The 24,385-nt window shown below is 50.5% G+C and overlaps 1 protein-coding gene across 2 annotated transcripts in view; it reads right to left on the bottom strand.

Moving 5' to 3' along the window:
- LOC144099175 (uncharacterized) overlaps positions 1-24,385 on the bottom strand; it is a 135,730-nt gene that overhangs the window by 19,026 nt on the left and 92,319 nt on the right. For both annotated transcript variants that reach the window (XM_077632307.1, XM_077632306.1), the window contains exon 3: positions 11,177-11,332. In XM_077632307.1, the coding sequence (XP_077488433.1) occupies positions 11,177-11,332 (156 nt within the window). The remainder of the gene's footprint in view (positions 1-11,176; positions 11,333-24,385) is intronic.

Genomic DNA, 24,385 nt, shown 5'->3' with positions numbered 1-24,385 from the left:
CTAAAGTCGCATAAACTCTGCGACGACGTCATACTGACCGAAAGTGCTCACATTAATGTTCCTTATTACACATGCGCGCTCACAAATAAGTTGTGCAAGAAATAAAAATTTGAGGTTACCCAAGTGCAGATGAGGCAATTCCACAACAATTTACCGCAGTATTCAGTTTCGGGAAACGCAGCTGAATGGCTTTCCAACGCAGACGGCTAACTATGCGTTCGCAGTGTGCGCAAAATTTAACTATCAAGAATAACTAGTCCGCACGCGCCACAGACGACTTCGTTATAACGATGTTCGTTATAACGAAGCTACGTTATAGCCCGTGTTGACCGTGCTTTCAAAGGAGTAGTCATTCCTTCGTTATATACACTATTTCGTTATAAACCATTTTGTTATAACGAGCTTGGACTGTGTTCAGAATTCAGGCCGCTGCACAAAATTCTATAGAACGGTCGCAACTTGCGAATACCGATAGCGAACGATAATTTAGGTAATGCCCTGTCCTTTGCTAATAAGTGAAAATGGGTCGGTATGCTTTAGTTTCCGTGTATACATCCAGAATTTAAGAATTATGTATTTGGGAGAAGGATAACAGCAGGGTGATTTCAAACTCATTGACGATTTTTAAAAAAAGTGTAAGTAGCCTGCATGCAATAACGAAACAAATGTGAACGGTTGGAGTATAGCACGGGACACCAAATTGCACAAAAAGACGCCTGCGAATGAAATAATCACGCCGGTGCCATACTTTCTTCTTCCCCGCTGTCTGCTCACCCCTTAGCTCACTTTTCAGGTTCTCCTTCTCCTCATTGAAACGCCAACGCTAAGGCAGCCGCCGTAATGGACGGCCGGTCGGGGGGTTGGGGGAAAAAAAAAGCAGAGAAGACCGGGCGGCGTAAGGACAGTCTCGAGGAGCGCCAACTGTAATCGAAACAAAGCAGCCATTAAGTTTCGATTGGAGCGAATGAAGAGTAATAGGGGACCGCCGCAGGCTTCGCAGCCCGCATCTGGCGGGGTTAGGGGGGGGGGGGGGGGTGCTATACGGAGCCGCCGCGGTGTACACCCCGCCGCTTCCTTAGCAGTCCGGGTCCTCGGTTCGCTCCACCCGCAGCGTATAAAGCGTAAGACACATTTTTATTTCTCGCGAGCGTGGCTTTGGTCTCGTTGGAGGGCGTTGCGCGCAGACGTGGTGCGCGGCGTGTTTTTTCACTTGTCAGACGACGGCAGTGTGAGTACAGTAGTGTGTATATATGTTCGCGTGTTTCGAGAATCAGCTTCCGCCGCTCCGAGTCGCGCAGACCCTCGGATGAAACACGGAAGACGAGAGAGGAGGAAATAGAGCGAGAGGCATAGAATCGAGAGAGAACCTCACGGCACACTTCTCCTCCGAAGCCCCAAAACGAGCCGTCCGATTTTCTGCCTTTCTCTTTCCACGGTGGTTCGTTTCTCGTAGATAAAGGCAAGTGCAAGTGCTCTAAATTTAACATCCGTGGAAACTTCACTTCTCCGACTTCTGTTCCTTCTTTCTCTCTATCCTGCGCTCACTCGTTGAGAACGGAAAGGGACGACAGTGGAGAGCGGGTTTTCTCAGGTAATTTGATTTTAAGATGCTTGATCTATGTGTCGCTGCCATTTCTTCGGTCCCTAGCCCCCGAAGTTGGAACAATGCGGGCGGGACTCTCTGCCTTTTGTGAAGATGAACTGGCGCTTGCGCCAACTTCCTCGTGCCAAGTTAACCGTCGGCCTGACTGCAGTCTCTGCTTCGAGTTGGTCTTCTTTCGCGTACAGCGAAGTGCTCGGCCCGCCGCCTCGCACTTAACGAGATGACTTCGAAACTGTCCGCTGTGTTTTGAACTGTCGGTGCAAAGCCGCTCACAGAGCAATAGATACTCGTCTGAATCGCTGCTCTTTCGTGAGAAGCGCTCCGTGTGCTGTGTCAAGCGGAGTCCTTCTTGTTCTCGTGCTCACGACGCAGAAAGGAGGTTACCGCATCTAAACAGCACTACAGTCGAATCTCGTAATAACTAAACAATTTGTAACGAAATAACGCATGTAACGAAGGCGTGGCGATTCCCCTTGGAAGCTCGTTCAACACGGGCTATAACGAAGCTACGGCTGTAACGAAGTAATCGCCGGGCCTGTTCAACTCCGTTAAAGCGCGGTTCGTTGCCGTTCAGCGAGCTTGTTCAATGGGAATGATGCCCCGCTCAGAATGGCTTCCGAACTTTTGAATGCAACAAATGCTTGAATGTTTATTAGTGCGACCGCAAATAGACGACTAGAGGTTAAAGACAGCAAAGCTAGCTATGTGCTATCGGGAGCACATGTGGTGTATCTATACTACCCCGGCTTTGGGTAACCTTCATTGGCGCGTCACCTTTTAGTCAGCGCATGCTGCGGAGACGGGCGAGGAGATGACAGCTCTTATCCAGAGGAATGTCAGTTTGCTCATTTCGACCGGTGGCGACCCTATTAGGCGAAAACCCCAAAGGGCGTCGAAACACAAGCGAGCCGCACAGCCGCACGTGGGATGCACCATTTGCGTACATCTGGAGTGGCAGCAGCAAAAATGTACGCAGAGTGTTAAATACGATGAAGCAACTTGTAAGCGAATCTACGATGTTAGGCATCAAAGTCTGAACCAGTAGCCGTAGGTCTACAATTCTATAATGACCCAGTACGGTGACCACGGCTGTCGGGTCACACGATGTGCCGGGTCACGTTGTGAAGACGTTCCATTGAGTGGGCGGCCTGATGCTTGCCACGCACATCACTCATGGGGCCCACCGAGAACAAGACACTAACTTCGTATAGATGAATAGAGCTGCAGCAGTGGTCAAACATGAGAAAGGAGGATGTCTAATGAACGAAAGGTCAATCAGGTCGGCGGCTGAGCACAGAGCCCTGGCTTTCCACTGTGACCGCGTGTGTGGGCGGAACGTTATATGCATATGAGATGGAAATCCAGACGATTGATGGGGATCACGGGAGAAGTTCCGTATACAATGCCGGGGTGAGCACGCATTATCCGAAGCTGTGGCCTAACCTATAATTGCACCTTGCTCAACTATGTCAGCAGCGCTGATGTCATATTTGAAGAATGCCCAGTGCCTGACAATGTGCCCGGATGTTTGCATCGCAGGCTAACAAATAGGAATTTGTGGAATATATCGAAGTGGACCACCGAAAGAATTTAACATTCAGGTTGGTTAATTCTGATTGAGAATGTTGGTTGGCAAAGCATAGTTCGGCCTTCAGGCTGTGCTGAAGGAAAATACCCTTCTGTTCCAGCAGGTTAAATTCAGCAAAAGTATGCGACTGAACCGTTGTCACCTAAACCTGCAACGTTTAAAGTACACAATAAACTCATCCGGTCGATGGCTTTTCTCTTAAAGTGCCAAAACGCGAATGCGACAGCAGTGCGGCAAAATGTAGTCCTTTAGCAACCGAGCAGTGTAATCGCCTTCTGAAATGTACTTCTAATGCTTAATAAACGAGCAGCGGTTGGCAACAGTAGCAGAATTCAACTTTGTACTCGCATATTTATACCCATATATTTCTATTCAGTTCGTCCACATTTCAATTGAGAAAAAAAAGGAACCCACAGGTGAAGAAGTGAATAACACAACTGAACCGCAGTCATGACTCATGACGATTCGTAACGCAAGAAATGGGCTCTAAACCTAAAAAGGACTGGACACGAACGTTCGCTGTTGTTGTTGTTGTTGTTGAGCTCACACGTTCGTTCTGTCGAATCCTTTCTTCCCTTGTCTTCTTCTGCGCTTTGGATTTCCGGGGGCTCTAAACTACCGCCATCCAGTGATATTCTGTTCGGGGAATTTTCTCTTCTTTTGAGCGAATTTGACGAGTGAAATTTGACAAAAAGGAAGTGTTTATGAAATTTCAGAGAACTTCAGGAACCGTAATCGTCTCATTTTTTTCTTATTTGGCAGATTTTTCAAGCTGTTTCACATAAAAAAAAAAAGTGCCTGGAATAGGAATCTTTGGGTCCAGCAGAGGGAATTTTCGATTGCGACATGAAACGTCACTGCCGTTCATTGGCAGGGCAACAGCACAGCAGCAGCGGGACATATAGACAGGCGCGAAATCATGAAAGCATTTTACATCCAAAATCACGGCGCAAACTGCGTCAACAATCCTTCTGTTACATTAACTGACAAGGAAATAGGATATTTTGCCAGCCACTTGACATAGATGCTAACTTTTGGCTGCGTGTTCAAATCTGTTTTAAATATCTGTTTGATTTTGGCTTATCTACCTTTCCGTCCTTCAATAAACTCAGTTGTTAGTCAGCGCTTGTCTTGTCTGTGTCCCGCCGCTATTGCGCTGTTCCCCTACAATGAATGCATACACTGTAAACACGAATGCGCCTATATGGGAGTAAAAAGAGAGTAAGCTCCCTTTTATAGAAGGGAGTGCGCTAGAGGACGGCTTACCCCCCTTTTTACTGCTTTCTGTTTAGAGTGTACCAATTCGTCCAAAATTCTGGCTCTAATCACTGCCGTTGTCAGTTGCTTTTGTAGCTGCTTCAACAATCGCGGTACAAGATTAAAGTTGGACCACATCGTCGTGGAACTAAGTACCGCCATTGGTTTGTTTTCATGCGCAAACAAGTTCGCAGGCGTGTCTCTAGAAGGGTTGACAAGCCCCCTATGCCCAAAGTCTTGAAGCACCTGTGACGCCTCTCAAACTCCAACGGTCTTGAAAGAGGTGAGGAAAGCCTACGCCCTCAACTCTCACGGCTTTTTGCTCCTTGCGGGCAGTTCAAATGCTGCTTCATTCGTCTAAAAAGCAAGTTATGTGAAGCGAAGAAATTTTATGGAGACTGCACGTAACAGGCCGTACAATAGAAGCTTGCAGCACTCTATAATCGACGACAGAAGGTAGAAAAGCTAAGAAACAAGAAAGCCACGATGACGAGTTACACTCTAAACACGAATATGCCTGTAAGAGAGTAAAAAACAGAGCAAGGCCGTCCTGTAGCGTGCACTAGAGCACAGCACACTACATTTTTACTCCTTTCTGTTTAGAGTGTATAGGGTACGAAACAATTCGACAACACAGGAGTGTTCGGAAGCGTTTGGAAGCGTCGCAGAGTGACGCACGATGGGAGAACGCGAGCGCGTGTGCAACAACGATGGAGTCCCCTGGTGTTGCACATAAACGTCGAGTCCCTCTCGTCCGGGAGCTTCTGGGGACGACAGCGCGGCAGCCGCCACCGCCGTGGACTTGACAAATAGGTCCGCCAGATGGGCAGGCGGGCCTCACTTGGCGCAGCGAGTGCCGGTCAAAGCGCCCACTCGCGACGGAACACCGCACCGCTCGATCGCTGGCCTCCTTTCATTGTGCGTGTGGCAAGGCGTCAGCCCGCTTTCTCTCTGCTGAGCCCCCGTGTTAATGGCTTTGCATTTGGATGTTCCGTGTGACTTTGCTACTTCAGCTGCTTTTTTTTTTCCTTTGGCCTCCTTGATTGCCGCGTTAAGCACTGGCTAGAGGAGTGAAAGTGAGTGAGTGAGAGAGTGCGTGAGTGAGTGAGTGAGCGATCGAGTGAGTTTGTGAGCGAGTGAGTGAGCGAATGAGCTTGTGAGTAGTGAGTGAGCGAGTGTGTAGTGAGTGAGTGAGTAGTGAGTGAGTATGTGAGTGAGCTTGTGAGTGGCGAGTGAGCTTGTGAGATTGTGAGTAGTGAGTGAGTGAGCGAGTGAAAAGTGAATGAGCGAGTGAGCTTTGAGTAATGAGTGAGCGAGTGTGTAGTGAGTGAGTGAGTGCGTTGTGAGTGAGCATGTGAGTGAGCTTGTGACCAGAGAGTGAGTGAGCTTGTGAGTAGCGAGTGAGTAGTGAATGAGCCAGTGAGCTTGTGAGGTTGTGAGTACTGAGTGAGTGAGCGAGTGAAAAGTGAATGAGCGAGTGAGCTTGTGAGTAGTGAGTGAGCGAATGACCTTGTGAGTGAGCTTGTGAGTAGCGAGTGAGTAGTGAGTGAGTGAGCGAGTGCAAAGTGAATGAGCGAGTGAGCTTGTGAGTAGTGAGTGAGCGAGTGTGTAGAGAGTGAGTGAGTAGTGAGTGAGCATGTGAGTGAGCTTGTGAGCAGAGAGTGAGTGCGCTTTTGAGTAGCGAGTGAGTAGTGAATGATCCAGTGAGCTTATGAGATTGTGAGTATTGAGTGAGTGAGCGAGTGGAAACTGAATGAGCGAGTGAGCTTGTGAGTAGTGAGTGAGCGAGTGTGTAGTGAGTGAGTGAATGAGTAGTGAGTTAGCTTGTGAGCAGAGTGAGTGAACTTGTGAGTAGCGAGTGAGTAGTGAATGAGCGAGTGAGCTTGTGAGATTGTGAGTAGTGAGTTAGTGAGCGAGTTAAAAGTGAATGAGCGAGTGAGCTTGTGAGTAGTGAGTGAGTGAGCGAGTGAGAATTGAATGAGCCAGTAGTGAGTGACTGAGTGAATGAGAAGTAAGTGAGCCAGTAGTGAGTGACTGAGTGAGTGAGTATTGAGAGAGTGAGTAGTGATCGAATGAGCGAGCGAGTGAGTGAGTAGCAAGTGAGCGAGATTGAGTGGGTGGGGGTTGATAGCAACGAAATGAAACTCAAGCTGCAGAAAATAAAATGCCAGAGAAAAGTCAGGCATTGCACTTTGTGATTCTTCACCCCATCTTCAGTTATTTTATTTTTATGTTATAATCTCCCTCGCATATGCTTACTGCCCTCCTTTTCAATTAAATCCTTATAATGATTTTCTCTAGCACTCCTCGCCAAATTTTGGTTAATCCCCCATCGTGGGCATGTGCCATTTCAGAACAGTCTAACAACAGCAACAACAGCTGGGCAGCAAAGCATACGTGTTAAAAGAAGCCCTATCACTGACACCCACCCAACCCGCGCCATGTTCCCCGCCTCTTTCCTAACCTGTAAATCCCCTCCCCAACTCTGCACAGATAAGGAGCGGATGATGAATGAAACAAAAAGCTCGTAAGAAGAGCGGAAAACAAAAGCTAAATCCTTCCCGAGCGTGGCGGCAGCAGAGAAAATGAGAGCCGTGATTTCTCCAATCTTATTTACGATTACGCTTCTCCCCACGCAAGGTGTGTGTATAAGGGCCGGACGCATCTGCTTTCCATTCAATTCCCATTTTTCTCTCGCCATATCGCTGTTTGCACGCGGCCCGTCTGTTTTTACTTGGCCAGCCACCTCCACCCCAAACCTCGACGCTATCGCGAACTCCCGAAAGCGCTCGCCGAGGCATTAATAAGAAGACCATTCGTGATGTTGCTGCTTTCCCGAACGCATTTTGCAGCGCGCGCATATAACCCCGGACTGCGGGAGAAGCCGAGTAAAACAAATGCGGATGAAAGCGAAGAGCAAAGCAAGTGTAGGGATGCTCCCATGGGTGCTGGAAGGACGAGGATGGGAAGCCCACCGCGTGTGTCAGATTGGAGGCGCAATCCGAGGCGACACAGGGAAAAGAAAAGCAGGAAAAAAAGTTAGCAAGAGGGCCAGCATTCTCACAGACCGACCGCACCGGGAAAGTGCGATGCTGCTTTGAATCGTGGGTGCCTGCTGTTCGGCCTTTTTTATATTAAGTAATTTTCGTTTCCTTGTGCTACGCCGTTATAGCGAAGGATTTCTGAAAAGATGTGGCCGTGAAATGCAACGTTTTAGGCAAATTCTGCTCAAACTAATTTATAGTTTCGCTACTACACAGTGGCTGAAGCAATCAGTCGAGCGTTCACATATAGAGAAAAGCTTCATGCGCTTTTATGAAGGCCGCTACGGTACGCTCGGTAAACAGTGCGTTACGCGTTCATCTATTCAGCTCTTGTACGCGTATGCCAACCCCAGTCTGTGAGAATGCGAACAACTGTTCGTGAATAAGAAATGAATGTTACGAAGGGCCGTTTTTTTAATTTTTTTCTGAGTGTGATAAAGAATGTACGGGTGAGTTTTTTTTTTTTAAGATTAGAATAAGTTAACAGAATATATTCGTCATACACGTCAAGAAAACAGCATAACGCAAAATGGTCTTTCCAAAGAGTGAATGAAAAATTACACGCATATTTTGAATGATTTAATCTTGCAGTTTCATACGAACAATTTTTATGCATTTATTGGATCTATACACATTATCATATCACCGGCACTGCGCGCGCTAACAAAGTGGCCCATGATACGTTTGTGCAACCTCTGAATTATTTTTTTTCTTTTTCTACCGCAGCTTCTTTTTATATGCTGCGAGGCACGGTCTACAGCGCCTCCTGCAGAATCTCCCGAGACCATAAGGGGTGAGTTATTGCTGAAGCCGTGCAAGTGGTTCGTCAGTTAGTCTTAACAGCATATGTCCCAGTTACAGAACCCGTTCGACGCTATACGCATATATTTACACGTGCGCCCGTCTTCCCGTCTTGTGTATTATGCTGTCCGGCATACCGCTATTCATATTCAAAAAAGCATCTCTCCTCATTCACTCTGGCATTCACCAGCGCCCATTGCCTGCAGCGCCCGACATATCTGGTATAAGCCCATTTATTACGAGTCACAGAAACCGTCGGTACAGCGTTTCACCATTCCTTTGCATGCTTGAGACATTGCCACCTGACGCATACGGGCCTGGCAGTGACATACATCCTCCATCACTGTTCTGCTTCTTCTTCGTGCTGGATTTATATCCATCAGCGACACGGTGGGCGGCAGTCTCCGCCGCCTGCCGCTTTCCCACCGCTCTCGCGAGCGCAGCCTTTCGAGAAGCGCAGACACCGAGCGAGCGATCAAGTCGGCGACAGATTCGCTTCAAGTTGTCCTCCCAGTGCATCGTTGCATGCGTGCCTATGAAACGCTCTCTCGGCGCGCATGTATACAACTTCGACTACCACCCTCTCCCAAGACGAAACGACGTAGAGAGAGAGAGAGACAGTGGCAGGAGCGTCTTGGCTCGGCCAGACCAGCGGCACAACGCAACTCGCCGATGATGTAGAACACGGCTTTTCACTTTGGGGTGGGAGCAGGAGTGAGGCAGCGACGGCGGCATACTCACATACATACTCGGCGACGGCGCCGCGCGAGTGATGCGCATTTTACTTGTTTTGTTTTGACTTTTTTCTATAGTCGCCCTCCCTTTTCCACTGCCCTGCATGTATCCCTAGTCGCGACGCCCATTCCGTAGAGCTCCGACGACAACGCTCTCCTGACATCAATGCGCGCGACGTGTGTGCTCGCCCGCCCTTCTGCATTGGGCTGTGCTCGTTCTATACCCCCCCCCCCCCCGCCCCCCAACAGCTGCATACTCTTCGCGTATGCACCCTCCCCCTGGCGGAAAACTTCATGGCCTACATGTATATGTATACGGCTACTACACTACTCCGCCTTCACCACTCCTCCCATCGCCGCCCCCTTCTCTCCTTCGATGAAATGTCTTTTGTTCTGTCTGGCGCTCTCCTTTTCTTCCCCTCTCCGTGTCTCCCTCGCCCACTGCTACCGCGGCATTTTTTAAAGGGGGAGCCCTATTTGAGAGTCGATTTATTCGTCCACACCGCTTTCTGCGTGTGCGAAAAAAAAAAAACATCGCAAGTATGTATACTACTGTTAGGGACAGAAGTCTCCCGGACGCGTCATCGGGAACCGAAGCTGATAGCACTGTGATTGGCTTCTGGCTGGAGACCACACTTGTACAGGTGAAAGTCGGACTCCCGTGCTGTGATATGGGACAGTTACCGTAGGTCATAGCTAGCAAACATGGCAGCTATTAGCCAAAATAGCTTGTCGCCCGTCCTGGAGAATTTTGTCCTATAGTGCATGAGGTAGGCATCGCTGAACCTCGAGTCACGAATACTCGTGTAAGTTTCGTCGAGCGCGCTGGAAAGGGGCATTTCCGACGTTGCTGTTGCACCTGGTGCATGGCTGCGCGGAGCGCAATCTAGGAATGCTCGAGTTAAACCACGCGTTAATTTTGTTCGGTGTCTTTAGCTGTCCCAGTCCGGAATTTTGTAGTGTCATGCATATTGAACACAAGGGATTAACGAGAGCGGCTCTGAAGACGTCAGTTCATCGACGTAAGTGTGAACAGGGGGTCACGAAATAGAGAATACAGCCAACGTCGGTGCTGGCATTCGTTAACGCCGACGTCCTAAACTACAACTTATACCCATGCCATGCGTGGTTCGCCTGGTATATTAATTTTTCGTAATACTCTTCCGTTACCAAAAAATGGCATAAAAAAACAACCCGCTGGACGTAAGGGAAATTTTTCGCTTTTGGTATCCATGCTTGTAGCGTGTGTGCGATGCGCAAAAGAGGGCTTCAAGATTAGATTATAAAGAAAATTCAACTACAGCTTTTCTTCTCTCCCTTAATTTGATTTGAGGTATACGAGTACACTTAGTCTAGGTTAGAATGTATTTGATTTGATTTGATTTGTTTGGATTAGTGCGCAGAAATGGTCGAATGTACAGAGGTAAGCGCTTATCGACAGTTGAGAAACATGTTGAACTGTTACGCCATCAGTAGCACGCCTATCTCGCGACCCTTTACATTATTTATTTATCTACTATTATTCCCCACGCATTCGGTATGATTTGCGATGGAAGCAGCTAAGTTTGCACGGCCTAGTTACGTTCGAAAACGGCAATAATAGCGAGCGTCCCCCAAATAACTACGGCGTGGTAAGTGTGCCAGCTTCTAGAAAATCTTCCGCAGCGCGAATACTGCACGTGTGCCGGCTTCTGGCGAGCGCCGTAGGCCCCACAGTTTGCATGCATGGCCAGCAAATCTAAGCACGTTAGATTTAGTTCAGCTACAACCCCCGCGCCGACCATATATAGTGCTATAGTGTTAACATTTGTGCATGCAGGCTAAACTCAGACAGGGTTTGTATAGCAGGGCTGCAGCGTTCAACACGGGCGAGCTTCTTAATAGTGCTCAGTCAGCCTCTTTCCATTTTTCCCGTAAAAAACAACAATATAAGTGGCAATATTCCGTTCAGCCTCGGTGCACTTGTAAATTAGACGCCGATCCGTCTCCATCTCCGAACCGCGGTTAAAACGGGCGGCAGACTCGAGGTGGAAGCGTCACGTCGCCGCGATTAAGTTTCTCAAAGAACGCGCGAAATGAAGCACTGGGAGGTAAAAGAGGACGAGGAGGTTGGAGAGAGTGTGGGGGAGAGGGGCACGCATGTACTGACCGTGGTGGGCTCCGGCGCCGGGTATCCTCCTCGGTATTTCCAGGGCCCACTGCTCGGCCGTTTTCCGCCGGAGGTGATCCCATTCGCGCAGGGGGTCCAGGAACGGGGGTCGCTGGCCGAACGCGCTGGCGAACGCCCTCAACTGCTGCTGCTGACCTGCGAGAATGCACAAGGCGGACAGGTTAGCGCTGCGGGTGGAACCACGGGTACAAGCTCTGCACTAGCGCAGTGTCCCTGCCCTGAAGCAGGACGCGCCCCTCGAGTGCAGTGCAGAGTATGGCGCACATACGCAGCTCAGCGTTGGTTGCAGCTAGGCACACGAGCTAGAAACGGGGAGCGCCGTTCACTTCCATAGCAAGAGATCACCTGTGCTCGCGCGCTAAGGAAGCGCACAGCACTGTGTATATGCTCCATCCAGAAAGCGCATTTGCCGTCGCTGTTGGCACACGACGGTAGCCTTCGTAATTTCAGCTGGTGGTGATACAGCGCAAGTAAAAAAAAAAATGTGTCTGTGTGCGTGGGGGGGGGGGGGAGTCAACAAAAGAGGAGGGAGAGTTTTAGAAGGAAGTTCTTTGCTTCATACAATGATGCAGCACACTCTTTTTATGCTCAGAATACATCATTCCGCAACTATGGATATAGTTCGGAAAAGCCTCGATGATTACTTCGTTTCTGAGGAGCACGACCTCGGAATATATACAGCGCTATACATAGCGAAACAACGGTAATAGCTTAATAAACGAAGTACGAGGTAAAGAGAAAGATAAAGACGAGAGCTCTCCCTTTATCGTGTCCTTTGTTTCCCACGCTGTTACCGTTGTTTGTCTGCGCGTTACCAACTCGCCCGCTGCACTATGTTGTGCCTATAGTTCAGTCTTTTCCGAACTGCTGGCAGTATGCTTTTGAATTGCTGTAGTCGTCACAGACCAGCTGATGTGCTCACAAAAAGCGATCAATGATCAAGAGATCCACACAATCCCCTCAAATGGTCAAGGCATACAAGCGAATAGGACAGCCACTATTGCGAAGGACAGCTGGCATTCGTAATACAAGCAAACATAATTGGTGCGCGGTCTAATTGAAAGCTGGATGCCTGTAACATTTCAGCGTTGTGTAGATAATCGCACGTCAAACAACGCCATGTGCGATCGCATTCCGTTCCGTTGAGCACAAATTCAAGAGGCAAACTTTCCCGCTAAACAGACGTTTGCGGCCCCGTTGTGCCTGCATTCGTGAGCCTCGTTGCGTAATCGCGTTATCTGAACGAGCGGCTTCGGGCGACTCCGGGCTGCGGCAGTGAGATTCTCCGGGCGCTCAGTCTCCTTTCGTTCATTCACCGTGCAAGAACGGAGCTCATTACGTCACAAGGAGCAACGCGAAGTCCATCTGGCAACCCTGTTATCTACGGCGATAAGAAAAGCGTTACGGCTTCTCAAAAACCGAAGAGGCCGACAACACGAGGGCATTACCATAAAGTATGGGTCGGAAGACCACTGCTCGAGCCCGAGAAAGGAAGCAAGCTGCTGGAACAAAGTAACTCACTATATGACAGTGACGAAGATTAACGGACACCGAAAGACAAACACCGCATATGAGCTCTGGGCGCTCGCACAGCCGTTAACCTGACATGTGCGCGCTCACGGAGAGGGTCGTCTATCGACTCGGCGCAGGCTTATCGGAAGAGAGATCGCAAACCTCGATATCGGTCGGGCCCGCTGCTTCCTTGCGCCCGCACGCATTGCCGCTCACCGCGCGGGCACGCAGATTAACCGGAGGAAAAACGCAGGGCTGAGACGGAGGAAGCCCTGCACCTAAGTGCACACACATACGCGTATACCGCACACGCACGAATAAACGTGCTCGGCGGAGCTGTTCGGTACGCAAAGCGGGCCGCACGCAATCCGCCTCCGGTTCATTGCCGGCCGCAAGGGGCCGGCCGCCCAAACCGCACGGCGCTTCTTCGCGCATGTGGGTGGCGACGGGGGGTGAGCCAAGGGTGCAGGCGGACGACCCCGAGGCCTCACGGGTGCACGAGAGGCAGGAAGCCGGTGATGCAGACCGAGCGGCACCTTGGTGTGCGAGCACGTGTGCGTGCGCGCGTGAGCGCCTGCGCCCCGGGTGGCCCGCGCTACTTAGCCGCCAATCGCTCATCCATATCACCCACGAGGGCTCTCTCTCTCTCTCTCCACTGAGCGTGGTCGAGGGGGCTGATGAGGGTGCTTTGCGTTTCACGGCGGCCGTGTGAACGAGCCGCAGCTAGTGCTTTGCGATTCAGACCGAAAACGAGGAGAAGGAACCGGCGGAGAATCCGTGCGCGAGACTTAGTATATGCGTAGATATGGCCGCGTTGTTGGTCCACAAGTGCGTTTTCTGTGAGGTGTATATGTTCTCCGTGCAGCACAAATTTCTTGCAGTCGAGTTGGGTGGAGTGGAAGCAATGCACGCGAGGCAATTAGTTTCCATAAGTGTGCTCTTCTTACAAGTGCACTGGACAGGCATACGTACAGTCGTGAGAAATTTGAGAGGGAACAAAGTTTTCGCGCGTGGAGTACAGTCTCCACCGTATACACATATATAGCTCTCACATTTTCAGCGTGTTACGGAAACTTGGGGTTTTTGCGTCTTTGCCGGAATGTTGACAGGTCCGCGGTGAACCCGCACATTCCGCAATATTCGGTACGGGACCGATAGTCGTAATCATCATACCCGTACCAACTGCATACTTGCTGGTTTTTATTAAGTTCGAAATAACTACGCAATGAAACACATCCGACCTTTTCATCGTCCCAATATAAGCTTTTGCGCTAAGGATCAGAATTATGATACGTCGAAGCTCGTGCGCGTTTGCGACGCAAATCAAACGTGCAACGAGACGCATTTTCTCTTAGCTGTTATCTTTCAAGCGACAAACTTCCACGATGAAAACACGGAAAGCCGCACAGAAGCAAGACAGAGCGCTGCTGAAACGCGAGTGCGCTCTCGCAGATTAATGTCCGAGCTGGCCACGCAGATCGCCGCGCTCGATAACCCGGCGGTGGCCGCCGCGGGAATTACGCTGCTCCCAGCCGGTCGGGATGTGGCAGGAGGGGGGGTCGGGTTAAAAAGGAAAGGGGTATGGGATGGTGACGAAAGGGGAAAGGAGCCGCTGCGTGAGCGCCCCCGCACCACTGGCAGCGTCGTCGGTCCCGAGCAGGCGGCTCCCCCTCCTTTTTTCCCCTTCCGTTTTCCCTACCTTCCTAGGTAAACAGGGCCGCTCATTAGGCTGTCGTGGCGCTAACTTGATTACCGAATGAATGAAGCCGCGTCGCGCGCGCGGACGGGGCCTGCGGCGGACGGGGACTCAGCCGCGCGTTCGCGCTCGTCGTCGGCGCACCGCGTTTCTGTGTACACGGCCGAGCATCGAACGCTGCCACCCTTTGTGTTCCGGTGCGATTCGCTCGCATCGCACCGGCGGCAGACTCACTGCTGGAAGAGCCCTGTGCCTGCTGCGTTCGCGGGGCCGACACCGTCGAAGTCAGTCGTTCAGGGTTTATAACGACTGACGCCTTACAGGCGTTACACGCGTTACTGACGCCTTACAGGCGTTCAGGGTTTATAACGACTGACGCCTTACACGACGACTACGCTCTAAACAGAAATGAGTAAACAGGGAGTAAGCTAGAGGGCAGCTTACCCCTTTTTACTTCCGTATATAGGCGTATTCGTGTTTGAGTGTATAGGGTTGGATAGTGCGCTCTCTCGAGCCTTTATCGCCCGTCTGCGCTTGTGAAAAACAGATGTACTGACCGCGATGGTGTATCTTTAGCGGGCACGTTTCCTAGGGAAGTTTCATGAGTGTCGCAGCAATGGACTTGGCTTTGAAGCGTGCGAATAACGGGGTTCTAGAACAAGGCGGTGCGGACACGTTTCGCCCTTCCTCGGGACTACTCCGCTGTCACCCTTTCGAGTGACCCATTTATAGGCCCTAGGCTACGAGGCGCCTGGGTCGTAGTCCTGGTCTGAACTAACTGTGGTCACGTCGCCCGGATCTGCACGCTGTAGGTTCTCGGAACTGGATAGGCCTGACCTCGAATGACACGCCCTCATTCATGATGGCGACCTTCTATTTTCATTGATCTGTGATCTACGATCTGGTGGCGCAGTTGTATTATTTGATGATGACGCACAACTTAATCACATGAGCATACATGCCACGTACTCACTGGTGTGTGTGTGTGAACGAGGGAGTTTCCTGTTACGACGTACTTCGCTGGTACCATTCATGCTGGCGGTGTTCCCACATACGGATGCAGGAATCAAGTTGAAAGGGAGGGGGGGGGGGGGGACTGAATTTGAACGAACAGTGTTAATGTGACGCACTTTCTTCTGAGTGTTAACCTCCGCTACTGTATATGGCGTGCCTGCTGCAGTTTCAGTTGTCGCCGTGGAGTCACTAACGCGCGACGAAAAAGGTTTGTCGTACTGCAGAAGTGTGCGGCAAGTGCGACGTTCAATCCCAAAACAAACCGGACATGCAGTGGTAAGCAAGCTTTCCCCTGGCGTGATGTTGGGCTTCTCTGGAGAGGAATGTTTGGGAGAATGGGGTTTCTCACCCCATCTCGACCAGAACAAACACAAGTTATCCATGGCGCTTCTAGCCTAAGCTGTCCTTGCACCGTAAACATTTAAATTCAGGTGATATAATCCCACAGAAAAAGTCGGTTTGAACGTTGAACGGCAAGTAGTCTCCAGTTGTGCCTCCTATGTCACCCCTGGGCCGCACCGCAAATCATTGCGTTTCGTGCAACACCCAGGCGTACATTATTGCTAGGTGTGCGAAGGACAATTTGTTTTAGCCAAACAACTCCGCTGAACGAGCTGACATGACCGAAAAACAACACGTGCAGAGATAGATGCATGCCAAAACTTGCTCCATCCCTCTTGTTCTTCCGAGTACCTCAGTAGTGCACCTAATCTTTGCCAATGATCACAAACGGCAATAAGAGTCGCAGCCGCTTGTAGGCAATACAGCGCAGAGGCCGGTGCAGTATGAAATCCACGAACGCCTATTTCGGTACCTTATGGTCGCAAAGAGAGCGCCTTCAAAAGCCGTGTTTTTGAGTTTTAAGCTCCCTGAGCCGAGCCAGCCTGTGCTCACTGTTGTAAGATGCAATTCAAGAACAAAGCGGGCAATATCCCTCAATCACGTTGCACTTGTCAGGATGACGCCACGGCCAACCGCCTTGCACCTGCTAAAGCACGGCATTACAAGCGGCTAGCAGATGCAAGGCGGTTGACCGCGACGTAATGACAATAGCTCGGGAATGTTGCTCTTCCTCTCAGAAGCATTTCCTGCTTCGATCTTCAGTTGTATCCTACTATGGGAAACATTTCGGGGCCAGATATAGATCGGCATATCGACGTGCGCTGTTGGCTGATGACCCCAACAACGAGTAACGGCCAGCTCCAAGCGCTGACAGCGCATCGCAGTCGGCATAGTCCAGCGGCGTACCTTCGGTTGGATGGCAACTCAAGCTCCTGAGGAGCCCCTGAGTAGAAAAAGACACTGCTGCATCGAACTGGCCTTCACCCTTGATCAAAGCATCTAGTCTTAGGCATATATTAGACGCCACCAACACAGCGTCATTCCTTACCAGATCACGCCTTCTTTCGTGATCAGAGGGCGCCCGTGATAGGTGCCGGGCGCAGCGGATTCGTGCCTTCGCATTGATCGCGATCCCCCAAGAAGAAACCGCCGGAAAGAGAGCGGCGGCCCCGTACGCGCGAAAGAGCGAGGCGAGCCCCCCTCCGACGTCGTATCCGAAATTATCGCGTCCCGGCGGCGACGGCTGCGACCGAGGAGTCGTATCCATAACGCAGCGGCGGCATTGGCGGTGTCGTAGGGTGGCAAAGGTGCAGCAGCAAAGAGCGCGCGCCGGCGTGAGGCCGAGCGGGTGGGGGAGGGGGAGGGAGAGCGGGCAGTAGTATCGGCGCCCTATTGATCGGAACCCCGCGAAAAAGCGCGCGGTGCCCGCCGTGTTGATTCGAGGCCCCGCCCCCCTCCGGTCGGCTTTCGCTCTCTGGCGGCAGCGCCAGAAGCACGGGCTCCAGCCGCGGCCGACGCGTCCCTCGGTTTTCTCCCCGCCGCCGCCGCCGTCGCCCAGAGAGGCGTGTGGCGCCTTTTTCCCGAGCGCCATGCATAAAACATCAGCCGCTCCTTCTCTCCGCTGTGTGTCGCGCGACTGCGGGAAAGGGGGGGAGCTGCCCCGGATGTGTCAGCGTGCGTGTCCGAGCGGCGGTGTACATTACTGCGATACCGTGTTTCGGCCACGCGCTTGTGCCGCTCGCTCTCGCTTTCCGAGCCCTGTGTCCCCGCACGCTGTCGCCTCTGGTGAGAGTGAGTTGGGGCGTGACGGACGAGACCGACGTCGCTGACTTCGGCGCGTGTGGCGTTTGCGGACCGCGGAGGATCCGGTCCGGTGCGCGCAAGCGGTGTGAGCTGCGAGAAAGGAGGGACGGGACGCAGTGGTCGGTGCAATGTGCGCAGTAGTGTGTGCATTAGGTGGGGAGAGAGAAGGCGCATGGCTGAACGCGGTGCCTAACTTTTGACCTGCTAGCCGCTATGCATACGAAATTCTTGTTGGTCCAGCGTCACGCCTAAAATCGTAATCTGTCCTTTTCCCGTTTTTTTTTTTCCCCGTGAAGCGTGATATGCTCAAACCGAGGATATCAGGCTGAAAGCAGTTATATGATGATGTTCGATTGACGATGAGCGCATTTTTCTCTGAAGGCAAGTGACTAAAATTGACCTCAAGGTCATTCTTGATCAGTTGCCCCCGAGCCAGATGACATGTGATCGGGGTTTCCAGGCTAACTTTTGCCCTACATATCCGGCAAAGAAGTTTGCCTGATATGCTACTTTTGATGCGCTCAATTTTTACGAGCGTCAAACTGAAAGGACAGGACTCATTAAGACAGTGAGGATGTGCGATCACAAAGTAGTGGAGACCTAGCTAGGACGGCAGCAAAAGGTGTTGAACTGCTCGCTGATCGTCCGCACGAATGGCGCGATTTTATGCGCACGCCGGTTCTTTTCTGAAGTTCGTCGTCTCCTCTTAGCACCCGTGTCTTGCAGAAAAGCATCTCATCAAATTGGTGGCAGATAACTGAGTGAGTGGTGAAACGAGAGCTGACGCGTAGAGCCTCGCTGGATATCGTTTCTATGCGAGAAAATTTTTTGAAATAGATCATATTCGTGAAGCAACTGGTTGTTGCACAGAATATGTCTCTTATTTCTATCTTTTAGCTCTGTGTTCGAGACTATATTCTGCCGTTCGTACATGCCTGTTGAGTGTTCTCGCTTGGTATTTCTGCCATGCTGAATAGAGCAACAGAACACGGTCGTCATCATCATGATAATCATTAGCCTGACTACGCCCACTGCAAGGCAAAGGCCTCTCTCCCACGTCTATAACAGCTGGTCCTAACATGGTCCTAACAGCTTAAAGTTAGCAACCCGCACATACAGCGAACGCAACATATATGCGGACATTTACTATTCTTAAATTATAGCATCCGCCGTCATTCAGAACCCCTAACTGCAAGCAATATAAAAAAAAAAACTTTCATCAGCGCTTATTCACCAACCGAAAACAGCTGAGTTGAAAAACTTGAACAACCTACGCGACGTGCGAAAATTCAGAAAAGCGTCGACAGAGAAGCTGCTAATGTTTGCGTAGAAAGAATCCAGTTTTCATTCAATCGAGCGCATCGCAAGGGTGCCCGTTGTTTCAATTTTTTTTTGTTCTACGAAGACAACTACGCGAAAGTGAAACAGTGACTACGAAATCAATCATAATACATTGTCATATACCTCATCTTCGGCAGCGAGTGCCAGCACTGAGCAAGGTTGCCAAAACCAGCAAAGCATCCTTCCTATATATATTATGAGGCTATACCTTGCTCAGTCTTCGCGCATGCTGAAATCCCCTCCCGGGAAAGCAATATAAAGAAAAATTGATTCTCTTGTGCTTACGACCTCATTTAGCGCAGGTTTATTGCATCTGTGTGCCAAAGTCAAAGCGTGGAGTCTAAGGGTCCCCTCAGCGCGGAGCTTTGGACTGAGCTCGACCCCCTGGTTTTTTCTGCGATAAGCAAAAGTCTCGGCACAAGAGCGGTTAAGTATCTCTCCAACCCCAACTTAACCGTCGTGCTCAACAGCAGAATGTCAAATCCGGAGAAGCACCAAGGCGTACAAAGGTTATCCTAGAACTGGAGCAAGCTCGTTAATTCCGTAAGGCACTGAAAACGAAGACAAGCGAGCATCGTTTATGAGCGAGTCTCGTCAACTCGCCCACTCCTGGACAAAAGATACTTTCTTGCAAGCGTATTGCGTGCATCGCCGGCTACAAAGTTTCGACGCTCGAGGAACGGTGCCGAGCAAACACAATTTTGCTTACAAGCGTGCGCCCTATAGCTCACAGCCTGCAAGGGAGCGTGCCTGGTATGCGTTCGCTCGAGGTAGCACGGCCCGCCCTGGCCAACGGCGCACCGCAGCGTGTGCGATGGCTCGTGCACGCGTGGCCCTGCAGAGCGGTCGTCGACGGCGCTGTCCAGCAGGTGTCCGGCGGGGCGGCGGATCGATGTCGCTGCTCTTGCTGCTCCCCCACCCCCCTCGGCCGCTCCTGCGGAGCATGAAACGCAACATCTCTCCCGGGAGCCCCTCTCCCCCCTCCTACTCGGCTGTCTGTTCTCGTCGTCCGGTCGGGTATTTACAAGCCCTGCCGCCGCTGTTTTCACGCCGAGACGAGCGCGTGCTCTGACCATGCCGTCGCTGAGTCCGCGCGTCTTGCATGTATCTGTGCTTGTGTTTGTGTGTGCGCGTATGGATATGTGAGTATGTGTGCGTGTGTGTCTTAGTATGTGCGTGTGTGCCTGGGAGAGTGAATAAGCTAGAAAACGCGGACGCGCGCGCGTGTGTGTGTGTGCGCGTATATCTATGTGAGTATGTGTGCGTGTGTGTCTTAGTATGTGCGTGTGTGCCTGGGAGCGTGAATAAACTAGAAAACGCGGACGCACGCGCGCGCGCGCGTGTGTGTGTGTGTGTGTGTGTGCGTGTGCGTGTGCGTGTGCGTGTGCGTGTGCGTGTGTGTGCGTGTGTGCGTGTGTGTGTGCGTGTGTGCGCGTGTGTGTGCGTGTGTGTGCGTGTGTGTGTGCGCGTGCGCGTGTGTGTGCGTGTGCGCGTGCGCGTGTGTGCGCGTGTGTGCGTGTGTGTGCGTGTGTGTGTGCGTGTGTGTGTGTGTGCGTGTGTGTGTGCGTGTGTGCGTGCGTGTGTGCGCGTGTGTGCGCGCGTGTGCGCGCGTGTGCGTGTGTGCGTGTGTGCGTGTGCGTGTGCGTGCGTGCGGGAGTGAGTGGTGTACACATGAAGGAGTGAGTGCGTGACAGGAACAATTCTTCGAAATTTTATTCGAGAAGACATCTGCGCTGAGCCGTTGCAATAAGCCGCCCTTGGCAGGAATCCAAAGACAATTACATTACTTCGAAGGAAGGTAGGAAGTCGTGCATAGATCCATCAGTAATTACCTCAAAGCATCTCTCCTCTTATTTTGCATTTAGGGCCTTGCACAGTTGAGATTTCAGGCTAAATGGTAATCGTTTGCCGATACCCAGGCTATATGATGAACCTTTAGGAAGAGAATTTTAGGATTCCTCAATGTAATTATACCCGCAGAAGCAAATTCTCAAAACTTGCAAGACGCCGATTTTTTGTCTCGCCCTGTGGAATTCTGAATGAAGTGCGGGTTTCTGTCACTTTTCTCCCGTTTTCGAACGTTTGATCGTAAAATAGACAATATCTTGAATACGATTTAGAATTCCTTCATCTTACTTCAGCCTTCAGCATTCCGATAGTTCGCTGAATCCCTGGTAATTATCCTTGTAATGACGTGACTCCTCATTAATTTCCGTGACTTTTAAACAGCAGCAGAGAATGACCCTAGGCTAATCGCGAACCCAGTGCTATGCAAATGAAACCGGTTTGTGATGAACAATGTAGCGTTCAAGTTTTACGCAGGAAATCACTGGTACCACTGTCCGAGCTGAATCCAGGCCTTTATCCAAGCTATCCGCTTTTCGGTAATTAAGTCATTGTAGAAGAAGAATACAACGACCTTCACGGTTTATATGTGTTCTATGCTTTATATTCTGCGCTTTGTATAATTCTCCGCCTGGTTGCTGCCACAAAGTGGTAGCCTCTAGCGGTCAAACTACATTAATTTTGTTGTGCAGAGTAAAAACTCATATCTGACATCCTGAATTACACATCATCTAAAAGAAAGCAATGAGCGAGAAATATCGCTCTATTCTCGTCTCACAGATTTCTAACGCCAAATGAAGCTCAGCACTCAGTCCATACACGTGTGCTGCGTTTGGCGATCGACAAGGACACATACTTGCCGCGATGACGTCAAGTTTGTCTCTCTCATACGGAGGCGAAGACAATGGTCGCACGGTTCCGCTGCATGCGAGTGACGAGTTTTTTTTTTATGTATCTTCACGACCCTTCTGCGTACAAAAGCGTGCTTGTCTTCCTTAATTCTTAGTTCATACAGTCAGCGACTGCATGTATTGATCTTTTCCTTTGCTCTACGCAGAACCAATCATTCCAAGCTGAAGCTTCGAATGTAGTGTGTTTTAGCATAGCGGAGACTTAGACGTGGTTACTGGGCACTTCCTGCGCACGCACAGTATAGCCAAGCCTGGCCCTGCTCCTCCCAGTGCGCATGCGTGGAAAGCGTACGGTAATAATAATAATAATAATAATAATAATAATAATAATAATAATAATAATAATAATAATAATAATAATAATAATTGATTTTTTGGGGGAATGGAAAAGGCGCAGTATCTGTCTCACATCTCGGCGATCACCTGAACCGCGCCGTAAGGGAAGGGATAAAGTAAAGGAGGGAGTGAAAGAAGGAAGAAAGAGGTGCCGTAGTGGAGGGCTCCGTAATAATTTCGACCACCTGGGTATCTTTAACGTGCACTGACATCGCACAGCACACGGGTGCCTTAGCGTTTTTCCTTCATAAAAACGCAGCCGCCGCGGTCGGGTTCAAGCCCTGGTACTCCGGATCAGTAGCCGAGTGCCCTAACCACTGAACCACCGCGGCGGGTCGTCCGGTAATGCATTATACGTCTCTGCTACGCAAACCCGGTCCTGCCACTGAGCGTGCACAGGAAGTGGTCGGTAATCGGGTACACGTATCTTCTATGCTAAAACTTTCAAGCAACGCAAGCACTCTATACGTGTGGATTCCGCCGTGCGCTTAAGCGCTCGCCTTAACAGTATACACTCTAAACAAAAAGGAGTAAAAGACAAGTAAGTACTCCCTTTTTATAAAACAGAACCAACTAGCGGACAGCGTACTCCCCTTTATACTCCCGTATAGGCGTATTCGTATTTAGAGTGTAGTCTTGGCAGGTGCTGTCCTGGACGTGCATGTGCCACTGAAAATTACACCCTCCCTCAGCTGCGCAGGCTCTGTGTAGGGGCGCCCCGATCGGCAATGGAAATCTCTCTTCACAGCTCCACTGCTCCATGCAGCGTGTGAAAAATCGCAGCGGGAGCAGCAGCAACAGCGACGGAGCACGCGTTGCTGGACGCGGTGCGTTTGACGGCGCACGCGCGCCTCGGGGGCCGACCGAGTCCTTCGCACGCGTCACTGCGCGCCGGCGGCACAACGGCACCGGCGGGGCGGAAACGCCGCTGGCGCTGTTCGCACGCACCGCCCGCTTTGCCTCGGGCCCGGCCCATATTGCGCCACGGCCGAAGGGAAATAAATGAACCGACCGAAAGGAAAGAAAATACTCTCTCACTCGGTCACGTGTTTCGGTACACTCGACAATTGAAACGAGTACTACTGGGCGTATACGCGGAGGGAGGGAGGCCTGAAAAGCCGGAGTCGATGAAAACACGAGAGACAGAGAGAAAAAAAAAACCTAGATGAACTCGAGAAACGGAGGACACAAGTGCTGCGGATATGCGTGCCCACTGATTGCCAGTAGAATAAGCTCCTGCTTTCTATCAAGGACATATTCTACATTTTAATCTGCTATTTCATCTTCTTCCGATATTCTTCAAACTTCAAGTGGGTAACATAGCCTATTCTCGAATCCATCCTTACCATCCATAGAGTTGTATGCTTTTGAAGGCACAGGTAGTCCTTACTGTTATATCCGAGCGAGCTGTACATCGCAGATGCAAAAGCAACCGGAAATCTGGTGTGCAAACAATGGAAGGCATTTCTGCATTTAAGGAAAGGAGAACGAAGTACCAGTGTTGCGGATTAATTCTTCAAGCATACAGTTTATTTTGTCGTTTATACATCTCTCTGGTTCGCAGTGCCTATTTACATGCTTACTATTCGTAAGCGTAACGCTTTAGTCGACCGCTACCACGGAAAAAAGGAACCTGCGAGCGGTTCACACGTTCATAGCCTCCAGGCGACGACATTCGTAGGGCGACCCAAGAAAAAAAAAAATCCGGCAGAGACAGTTTAGACAGTTTACGTGCGGGAATGCATTACTGTCCCGTAATGTACGCGCATGCACTAAAGTTATTTTCTACGAGTTTATGAGCATGACACCACCCGGAACGCTGTACGACGAACGGTTGCATCACAGTTTTGACACGAAAGTCTGGGAAGGCATACAATTGAAGATTCATACGTCGTCGGTTCGAATTCCTGTCGCCAGCTAGCCTCTAACTTGACTAGTACATGTAATCTTTATGCAACGAGAAATCATATGACACCACCCGGCCCACTCTACGACAAACGGTTGCGTCACAATTTTGCCACGAATATCATTACACACTCTAAACACGAATGCGCCTATATGGGAGTAAAAAGAGAGTAAGCTCTGTCCCTTTTATGAAAAGGAGTGCGCTTGAGGACAACTAACTCCCTTCTTACTCTTTTCTATTCAGAGTGCATGAATGGCGTCGCTGGCTTTTCTCGTAATGGTACTAGTAAAGCTTTCTCGCATTTATAATAAACAGTCTGATTAGCATTGTACTTCATACTACCGACAAAAATGAACACGTGGCGAGCGTCCTGTCTCTAAGTGTTACAGATGTGTGCTGTCGTCGCTAGTGACCCTATGTCGCCAGCCGAGCAGAGGTGCCACCTGCAGAGCGAGCCCATGCGCATAGCCATCTTTCATCAA

The sequence above is a fragment of the Amblyomma americanum genome, chromosome 7 (genome assembly GCF_052857255.1).
Source record: "Amblyomma americanum isolate KBUSLIRL-KWMA chromosome 7, ASM5285725v1, whole genome shotgun sequence".
Classification (NCBI taxonomy): domain Eukaryota; kingdom Metazoa; phylum Arthropoda; class Arachnida; order Ixodida; family Ixodidae; genus Amblyomma; species Amblyomma americanum.
The sequence above is the reverse complement of the archived record's forward strand: the minus strand, read 5'-3'. Positions and strand labels throughout refer to the sequence as shown.